Source organism: Bactrocera dorsalis, chromosome 2 (assembly GCF_023373825.1).
Source record: "Bactrocera dorsalis isolate Fly_Bdor chromosome 2, ASM2337382v1, whole genome shotgun sequence".
Classification (NCBI taxonomy): domain Eukaryota; kingdom Metazoa; phylum Arthropoda; class Insecta; order Diptera; family Tephritidae; genus Bactrocera; species Bactrocera dorsalis.
This window is the reverse complement of record NC_064304.1, coordinates 45992418-46003275: the sequence shown is the minus strand read 5'-3', so window position 1 is coordinate 46003275 and position 10858 is coordinate 45992418. Positions and strand designations below refer to the sequence as shown.

The following is a 10858-nucleotide window of genomic DNA, read 5'->3' as shown; positions in this document are numbered from 1 at the left end:
CCATGCTATTCAAACACGGCGGTGAAGAACTGATAAGGAGCATGCATCAGCTCCTTTGTAAAATATGGTCGGAAGAAAGCATGCCCAACGATTGGAACTTAAGTGTGCTATACCCAATCCATCAAAAAGAAGACCCCACAATCTGCGCCAACTACCGTGGGACTAGCCTCCTCAACATCGCATATAAGGTTCTGTCGAGCGTATTGTGTGAAAGATTAAAGTCCACCGTCAACAAACTGATTATACCTTATCAGTGTGGCTTCAGTGAACGAGGGCTGTATAAGATATGTATAGAACGACATTGACATAGTTCAGCGAATTAAAAGACAGCGGCTACGCTGGCAAGGTCATGTTGTCTGGATGGACGAAAACACTCCAGCTCTGAAAGTATTCGACGCAGTACTCGCCGGGGGAAGCAGAGGAAGAGGAAGACCTCCACTCCGTTGGAAGGACCAAGTGGAGAAGGACCTGGCCTCGCTTGGAATATCCAATTGGCGCCACGTAGCGAAAAGAAGAAACGACTGGCGCGCGGTTGTTAACTCGGCTATAATCGCGTAAGCGGTGTCTACGCCAATTAAGAAGAAGTAGAATATTGAATAAAATGCACGATGGGGACTCTTTTTGCTTGAAACCTCGTTTGGTATCGAACGACTCGGTGAGATCCTTCCCCATATGATATTTATCTTAATAATTTTGAGTGAGTGGAGGATGGAGTCATGCAAGTGAGAAAAGTTCTCTGATCGCCATTTACTTGGGAGTGGCCAGAAACGATTCTTTTACATAAGACTCAAGCAGCTCACGACTTCCGGTCTTTGACCAAGTATCCTCTGGGTAGCCTAAGAACATCCGTTTGAAGGCGAGCTAAAGTGAGAAGGCGAAACATCTCCTGCATAGGGTTTTGCGCTGGGTTTGGGACCCGCCACGTAAAAAACACCCCTATGAAAAGGCCTCGGATGAGAGACCCCCTTTTGATGACGACCATGGCCAATGAAATAAGGACTATGATTTGAGGGCATGCACCTGGAATGTCCGGTCCCTTAATTGGGAAGGTGCCGCTGCCCAGCTGGTAGATGTCCTCGTAAAGATAAAGACTGACATCACCGCCGTCCAAGAAATGCGATGGACGGGACAAGGACAGAGACGAGTAGGTCCTTGTGACATTTACTACAGTGGCCATATAAAGGAGCGCAAGTTTGGTGTTGGATTCGTGGTGGGAGAGAGACTCCGTCGCCGGGTACTATCATTCACTCCGGAGAATGAACGTCTAGGCACAATCTGCATCAAAGCGAGGTTCTTTAACATATCGCTGATTTGCGCCCACGCCCCGACGGAAGAGAAGGACGATGTGACCAAAGATGCTTTTTATGAGTGCTTGGAGCGCACTTATGAGAGATGCCCCCGCCACGATGTCAAAATCATGCTTGGCGACTTCAACGCCAGGGTGGGCAAAGAAGGTATCTTTGGCACTACAATCGGTAAATTCAGCCTCCACGAGGAAACATCCCCAAATGGGTTGAGGCTGATCGACTTCGCCGGGGCCCGAAGTAAATGGTTACCTGTAGTACTAGATTCCAGGATAAGAAGATACATCAAGCTACCTGGCTGTCTCCGGATCGGAAAGCCACCAACCAGATCGATCATGTTGTGATAGACGGAAGACACGTCTCCATCATAACATCGCCTCGGACCACTATATTATTGCAGCCAAAATTCGCACCCGCCTCTGTGCAGCAAAAAACTCACGCCAACAAACACAAGGAAGGTTCGACGTCGAGAAGCTGCAATCACAACAGACAGCCAAAAGATTTTCTACTCGGCTTTCACTCCTGCTCTCTGAGAGCACACGTCAGCAACTCGGTATAAGGGAATTGTGGGACGGCATAACGGAGAGAAAATAGACTGCCTACCTTGCAACGTTACGATCGATCACAACACATGCGGGATGGGATAGATACCAAGAGTTGATGAGCGAAGCGAGACGCATTTGCAGACAGAAAAAGAAAGAGGCCGAAATGCGTGTGTACGAAGAGCTTGATAAGCTGGCCGACAGGGGTAATGCTCGAAAATTCTACGAAAAAATGCGGCGGCTTACAGAAGGTTTCAAGACCGGAGCATACTCCTGTAGAACCCCCAAAGGTGATCTAGCCACCGATGCCCAGACCATACTTAGATTATGGAGGGAACACTTCTCCAGCCTGCTGAATGGCAGTGAACACATAACACCAGGAGAAGACGAACCCGATTCCCCAATCGATGACGATAGAGCAGACGTTCCATTACCCGGCCATGAAGAAGTTCGAATAGCAGTTGCCCGCCTGAAGAACAACAAAGCGGCAGGGGCCGACGGATTGCCGGCCGAGCAATTCAAACACGGCGGCGAAGAACTGATAAGGAGCATGCATCAGCTTCTTTACAAAATATGGTCGGATGAAAGCATACCCAAAGATTGGAATTTAAGTGTGCCATACCTAATCCATGAAAAAGGAGACCCCTCAATCTGCGCCAACTACCGTGGGATAAGCCTCCTCAACATCGCGTACAAGGTTCTATCGAGCGTATGGTGTGAAAGATTAAAGCCCACCGTCAACAAACTGATTGGACCTTATCAGTATGGCTTCAGACCTGGTAAATCAACAACCGACCAGATATTCACCATGCGCCAAATCTTGGAAAAGACCCGTGAAAGGAGAATCGACACTCACCACCTATTCGTCGATTTCAAAGCTGCTTTCGACAGCACGAGAAGGAGCTGCCTTTATGCCGCGATGTCTGAATTTGGTATCCCCGCAAAACTAATACGGCTGTGCAAACTGAAGTTGAGCAACACGAAAAGCTCCGTCAGGATCGGGAAGAACCTCTCTGAGCCGTTCGATACCAAACGACATTTCAGACAAGGCGACTCCCTATCGTGCGTCGTTTTCAATCTGCTGCTGGAGAAAATTATTAGAGCTGCAGAACTGAATCGAGCAGGTACAATCTTTTTTAAGAGTGTACAGCTGCTGGCCTATGCCGATGATATTGATATCATCGGTCTCAACACCCGCGCCGTTAGTTCTGCTTTCTCCAGACTGAACAAGGAAGCAACGCAAATGGGTCTGGCAGTGAACGAGGGCAAGACGAAATATCTCCTGTCATCAAACAAACAGTCGTCGCACTCGCGACTTGGCTCTCACGTCACTGTTGACAGTCATAACTTTGAAGTTGTAGATAATTTCGTCTATTTTGGAACCAGCGAAAACACCACCAACAATGTTAGCCTGGAAATCCCACGCAGGATTACTCTTGCCAACAGGTGCTACTTCGGACTGAGTAGGCAATCGAAAAGTAAAGTCCTCTCTCAACGAACAAAAACCAAACTCTATAAGTCGCTCATAATTCTCGTCCTGCTACATGGTGCAGAGGCTTGGACGATGACAAAAACCGATGAGTCGACGTTGCGAGTTTTCGAGAGAAAAGTTCTGCGGAAGATTTATGGTCCTTTGCGCGTTGGCCACGGCGAATATCGCATTCGATGGAACGATGAGCTGTACGAGATATACGACTACATTGAAATAGTTCAGCGAATTAAAAGACAGCGGCTACGCTGGCTAGGTCATGTTGTCCGGATGGATGAAAACACTCCAGCTCTGAAAGTATTCGACGCAGTACCCGCCGCGGGAAGCAGAGGAAGAGGAAGACCTCCACTCCGTTGGAAGGACCAAGTGGAGAAGGACCTGGCCTCGCTTGGAATATCCAATTGGCGCCACGTAGCGAAGAGAAGAAACGACTGGCGCGCTGTTGTTGACTCGGCTATAATCGCGTAAGCGGTGTCTACGCCAGTAAAGAAGAAGAAGAATTTTGAGCGCTTTTGGATGAATAAAATTGGGTGAAAATTTGCCCTAGGCCCCAAATTACTGATATGAGTATTTTCAACATGCGAGTAGCTTTATTATTCATACTTTGTTGATGGTATGTGTGATCCGAAAGCACTTTTTTCTGTTATTAGTATGTTATATTGCCAAAAAGGTTAAAAATAGAACAATCAAACTTATTGCGTCTATGACCTATAATGAAATACCAAAACTAATTTTGATCTATTTACAATTTCATAGAAAATTATTTCGCAACACTTTTTATACTCTTGCAACCAGTTGTTACGGAGTATCATAGTTTTGTTCACCTAAGGATTGTACGTATCACCTAAAACTAAGCGATATAGATACAGTGTTATATACATATGTACATATGTATAAATGATCAAGGTGACGAGAAAAGTTGAAATCCGGTTCACTGTCTGTCCGTCCGTCCGACCAAGCACGCTGCAACTTGAGTAAAAATTGAGATAGCTTGATGAAACTTGATACATGGATTCCTTAGTATAATACAAAAAAAAATTCGAGTTCGTGGATAGGCGTAATCGGACCACTGCCATACCCACAAATCGTTATTAAGAAAACGTATAAAGTGCCATAACTAAGCACTAAATTAAGATATAAAGCTGTAGTTTGATGCAGAAGGTCAGAATAGCAAGGGACACTTGCGGGAAATTTTTTTTTGAAAAAGGTGGCGTGTCCCCGCCCTCTAACAAGTTTAATGTACATATTTCCTAAACCACTGAAGCTACAACTACGAAATTTGCTGGGTATAAATCTTATAAGAACTTCTACCGACAGTGTCAAAATATGTGAAATCGGAGGATGTAACGGTAATTTTAAAAATTACTAAAAGCGTGATAAGTCAATAACTAGCAGGCCAGAGACTTGAAATGTTGTGAGAGATCTTTATGGGAGCCGGTGTGAAAATTGGACGATGAGCGTTGCATCGCTCTTGGTACCCAACCAACCGTTTTGACAAAATTTAAATTTGTCCTTTCTTTAACATTTTTATATCACATTATAAAAATGGACAAAATCGGACAACAACTACGCCTACTTCTCATATATCACAATTTTTAATTCCATTTGATTCGTTCAGTTCCAGCACACAAATCAAGAAGCAATTAATATAACGGGATACAAGTTTAAACGAATAATATCCTTAGTGTGTGCCATCTTATGACCAAAAATTATTTAAACCCAATAAAAACTGTTCAAAACCCTAGATACCGAATATTTGAACCCCGGTACCTATGGTTGACTTTTGATCGAAAATGTCGGCCAATTTGAGTTACATATGACTGAAATTAAATTATATGATTAAAATTTTCAAAGATCCCACTGACTTTACTCTATATTATTGCTTTTACACCTTTCCCTGCAAGTTACAAGAGTATAAAATATTCAAAATGTTGCACCCGAACTAAGACCTTCCTTACTTGTTTTCTATGCTAAAGTAAACATGTAAAGAATACTAAATTGGAACCGCTCATTTTATATTTTCAAAGGTCAAAGGCGGTTGCAAACTGTTGTACACTCACTTTTTCTCATAACTATATTTGGCATCATATTCACGATATTATTTATTTATTTATAATAATTTATATAACAAAAGGAGTTTTATTATATAAATACATAAACGCAGCACTGGCTACGAGGCCTTCAGCCGCCTTGTAATTATAACTAGGTAAAAAGTTATATTTGCTAAGGATTAGTAAAGGTGTAAGTTGCTTAAATATGTTTTAACAAATCGTTGGTTTTTAAGAATCTATAAACAATCATAACGTTTTTTTCTGAAGGTTCACTTAGTAGTTTTATGAGATCAATGTTGCCAGAGTTGTGGGCTGTTGAGTGAAGCATCGGACAGAGTGTGAGTAAGTGTTTGATAGAAGCGGTGTCCTCGCAAAGGGGGCAAATGGATGAGCTTTTACCCGATAGTAAGTGGGCGTGTGCTATGATAGTGTGTCCAATCCTTAATCGGGTATATGTCTTCATTACGCTAGTTGGAACTGTTGACGAGTAGATTATTCGATTTCTGGCTGGGTTTATGTCCGCGTAGTGATGTTTAAATGTTTTCCATTCGCTTGCGTTTTTCTGATGCCTTTTGTGCTTAATAAGGTTAGAAATGTCTTGCTTGGATGAGGCATAGTATGTTAAGGCAGGAGTCCTGGCTACATTTTTCGCAGCGAGGTCTGCAAAGTGGTTGCCTGAAATACCAGCATGGCCAGGGATCCACATTACTTGGATTTTCTGAGGGACACCAATGACCGCGTCCCTGATAACTTCTATTATGGGATTGCGATTGGAAGGAGACGTTAATGCAGACATACACGATTTGCTGTCTGTACAGGAAGGAGGAACTTTCCTTTAGTCTATTTTGCGTGATTAACTGTGTGAAGGATAGCAGATCCTTCAGCGGTGAATACAGAGCTCGTTATTTTCTTCAGCGAAACTTAAGCATCTCGAAATAGCCGATTGTATTCTTGGAATTTTTCTTTTTTTCGTGGCATGGGTGATAGTTGTATTTAGTAATGGGTTGGTGTTCTCAGCCGTTTTCGCAAGAATTTGGAGCGAAGAATCTATAATTCTATCTTGAATAGTTGGTAAACCAGATTCAGCCATTATCGTTTTTATTGGCGAGGTTGGAAACGCCCGGAGACTTCGCCGTATTGCACAATGGTATGGTGCATTTAAAAGGTTGATACTGCTTTTGGAGCAATTGCCATAGATGGGGAGCCGATAATCTATTTTTGAAGTTAGCAAAGCTCTGACAACATTGACTAGTGTGTTCGGATGAATAAATGAATGCTTAGACGAGAGATATTTAACAATATTTAATCGTGTCATTAACGAGTTTCTGACATATTTACAGTGAGCATTAAAGTTATACTTAGAGTCAAAAATTAATCCTAGTAATTTCAGCTGTGTTTTACATTCGATGTTAGTTTGGTTGTGGGTAAGTGAAATACCGTTGCAATTTTGCTTCCTACATAAATGAAGGATATGTGTTTTGTCTAAAGAAAGTGAAGCACCAGACTCCAGTGACCAAGTCTCAATTCTGGCGAGTATATTAGTAAATAAGAATTGAGCTAAATTACCGTCAGAGACTTTTGTGTAGATTAGGAGATCGTCAGCATAGATCTGGTGCTCAACTCCTTTGCAATTTTTTATCATCCTACTAATATCATCGAAAGCAATGATAAAAAGGAAGGCTGAAAGAGGTGAGCCTTGCGGCGTACCATTAGAAAGCCTAAGTGTTGAAGAAAGAAAACCATTTACGTTGACTTTGAGTTTTCTGTTTGTGAGAAAGTTGGTAATAAAACGTATCATATTCTGGCCTATTTTACATTTTCTAAGTTGTCGAATAATAATATGGGCTCCAATTTTGTCGAAAGCTCTGTGGAAGTCCAGAGATAGTACGGACACGTGGTTTTTGTTAAACAAAGCATTAGTAATAAAGTAGTCAAGTTGGATTAAAGCGTCTAACGTGCCTTGACCTTTTTTGTAGGCGACTTGATTCGGTGATATGAACTTGTTTCGCTGAGCATACCACATCAAGCGGTTTGCCACGATCTTTTCCAAAATTTTGCCTATACATGGAAGGAGGGAAATCGGCCTATAGTTAGCAAGTTCATCGGAGGATTTGTGTGGTTTAAGTATTGGTATAACACAGCACGTTTTCCAAAATTGGGGGTAGACACCAGTATTGAAAATTTTGTTATAAAGCTTTACCAATCGGAGCTTCTGACTTTTCGGCATATGTCTGATAATTGGATAAGAAATTTTATCTTGCCCCGGCGACTTACCCTTAACGGTAGATGCAACGAACTCGAATTCAGACAGTGAAATGCTGGTTTCTATTTGTCTAGCAGGAAAAGAAAGAGGGGAGACAGAGTAGGAAGTGTCGGACAGTGTGGTGGTTTTAGAGGTTTGAAGCTGTGTGCTGAATGAAATATCTGAGCTTGTTTCAGAATAGTGGTTTGCAAATAACTCGGAAATTTCGAATGGATTGGTTACCAATCCTGTTGGCCCCTTTACGCATTGAATGGTTAGATTTCTAGGCACTCCAGAAAGTTTTTTTAAAGCGTTCCATATTAACTTAGGACTAGACGAAGGATTTATTTCGCTTGTGAAATCCTGAAAACATTTACGCTTGGCCTGTTTCGCGGAACGACGGAAAAGAGCATTGGCTTTCCTGAAAGATATTAAGTTGACTAGTGTTCGAGCCCATTTGTACTCATACCAAGCTGTCTGTTTTTTTTGCCCGCAATTCAGCGATTTCTTTATTCCAATAAGGAACACTCCTTGAACTTGCTGTTGGCTTTGTATGAGGAATGCTAACATTCGCTGCTGAACGAATAATTTTTGTTAAACTCGCACTTTCTTGGTTAGGGTTGTCAGATATTGGGGTATTATTGCTATTTATCTCGCAATGTGTCTGGAACTTCTCCCAATCAGCGTAATCAGCTTTGAATACCTTATTTATTTTGTGGTTTTTAGTTGTTGAATCTAGGTGCAGTTTTAGTACAATGGGGAAGAGATCGCTTCCATGCAGGTGATCGAGTATACTCCATTCGCACTCTGTGACAAGTGTGTCGGTGCACATTGTAAGATCTACATGGGAAAAAGTGGAGTGAGTGGAAAAGTGCGTCGCGGATCCGTTATTCAAACATATTAAGTTAGAGGAAAGTAAAGCATCTTCAATGCATTTGCCCCTCTTCTTGGCTATTGGAGAGCCCCATAGTGGACTCCATGCATTAAAATCACCAGCGAAAATTAAAGGAGTAGAAGCTTGGTTGATTAATTGCAGGATGTCTGTACTGGTAAATTGTTCGTCTGGTGCAATATAGGTGCAGATAATGGTGATTTTTTTAACTAAGATAATTTCGATCGACATAGCCAGCAAGTTGGATTGAATGGCATTAATTTTGTGTGGAATATCTCTTCTAATGAGAATCGCAATGCCTCTTTTACTTGTGCTAATATGTAGAAGATTGTGAAACATGCCAATTTACTGCTTAGGAGTAAAAGCCGACAAGTTGAAAGAGATGTAAGTTTCATTTAAGAGTATGATAGCTGGGGTATGATCTTGTATTAATAATTGAAGCTTATTGTAATTATTAGTGTAGCCGTTTAAATTCCATTGTAATATTGGAATCATAAGATCTATGTAGGAAGAAAAGAAAAAGTGAAACAGAAGAGAGCTAGAATTTCAACTCGTATGAGCAGTAGGTGGATTAGGTTGCACAGTAGTGTTGGTAGTAGTATTTTTGAAGTCAGTATATTTATTAAGCGAGTTTAAGGAGTTGTTTAAGTTAGAAATGAAAGAGGCTGTTGTTGGACTGAAAAGTTTGGGATTTAAGAAAGAGTCTTGTTGGGTACAGTTGTCGCTGATATTTTTAGCTGAATGTGAGACGTTGTTGTAGTCAGAACTGATCGATGTAGGCTTGTTGATGGAAATTTGTTAGTTAAAGATTTTAATGATGAGTTGGGTGCAGAGGTGATCTCTGCGTTTTGTTTTGATGTGGTAGGCAAGTCATTGTCGGCGGTTCTATGAGTATTTTTAGATTTTGTGGAATTGTTGATGGCTGAAATTTTTGTTGGTGGGGTAGTTTCAGAGGATACCTCTTTTGCAGGTTAAAGCACATGTGCAAAGCTAGCAGTGAGGGAAGGGAGGGAAGTATTTTCTCTATACTTTTTGAGGGCTTCGTGCATACTGCACTTTTCTAGTGTCTTTATTTTTAAAATTTCTTTGGTTTGCATATACTTTGGACACGTATAGTCAGAATGGCAATTCGCACACATAACTCGGATGCAGTCATTATCGTGTGGAGAGGGAAAATTGCAAATTTCGCATGTTGGGGAGCCTTTACAATGTTTTTGCGTATGACCCAATTTCTGACATGACCTGCAGCGCATTAGGCACGTACGGTCGCACAGAGGTCATCCTCCATGCGATGTTTATGTGAACTTATAAACCGCGGAAACTTCGTAAGAACTCAGTCCTTCTATTATTTCGCTTTCAGGCACATCGTTTAAGAACGGTGCATAAATGGTGCCTTTGTTACAATTAAGATGTTGATGATAGCTAGCGCTAACAGCGCCAATGTTGAAAAGACATTTCGTTTTTATAAACTTTTCTGCTACTTGCTTATTTTTCACTAGCAGTAATAGGCTGCCATCGCGTAATTCACTAATTTTGTTTATATCTTTGCTCACGGTGAGTAAGGCATTGTAAACACGAAAACAAGAAACCTTCGAAAGCGGTGTAGTATTCTCATCGGATTTAATCACTATATACTTTGGGTCATCACTTTTTATTGGCGGTAAGTCAGGAAAAGCATCTTGCAGTTTTTGATACGATTTTTTACGTTTTGGTTGGGGACCTTGGGCCAGCGCAGTAAACCTGTTGTCCCCGAACTGGAAGCCCACCGGGGGCATAGTGGAAAAATTATAATACACTTATATAAGTATTGGATTATATTTCTCACTTAAAATAAGTATTAATCGCGTTACTTAAGTAAGCAGACCGGTGTGCAAAAAAAAAAACACCAAAAGAGAGCTATATGAATAGCTGTAAACACAGAGAAAGACGCTAACTCAACTGCTCAGTACGAGGTTTAGTCGGTGACTGTCAGGATATTAAATTTTAATGCACGGCCCAGAACGACTTCATTCATATACAGACCTAAACCATAAACGGCTTAAGGTCAGCAAGTAAGTCGAAAATTATTATATCGGGTTTATTTGGGCTAGTATTGACTGCGTTAAATTTTGATATTACTAAAGTATATTCGAAAACACTTTTCCACAGAATTTTAGGAGGATAACATCTGATATATAACTTATAGACATATGTGGCAATCATCATACCATATGCTACCATTTTCAGCATTAAACTGGAATATATACTATACATTACACGTTCGTTTAGTTTTAATATCTATTAGTATTGACTCGATTTAAATAACTTTAGACATTACGATGAACTATTGTCAGAAAAA

General features: G+C 41.2%; 1 protein-coding gene across 1 annotated transcript; it reads right to left on the bottom strand.

Moving 5' to 3' along the window:
• Positions 1 to 9815: 9815 nt before the first annotated feature.
• Positions 9816 to 10295, bottom strand: LOC125776091 (uncharacterized). Its single transcript, XM_049446976.1, has one exon. The coding sequence runs from the start codon at positions 10293 to 10295 to the stop codon at positions 9816 to 9818; it is 480 nt and encodes a 159-aa protein (XP_049302933.1).
• Positions 10296 to 10858: the final 563 nt, after the last annotated feature.

Bases quoted from the DNA above. Each gene is read 5' to 3' on its own strand.
- LOC125776091 (XM_049446976.1), bottom strand. From the start codon at position 10,295: ATGCCCCCGGTGGGCTTCCAGTTCGGGGACAACAGGTTTACTGCGCTG.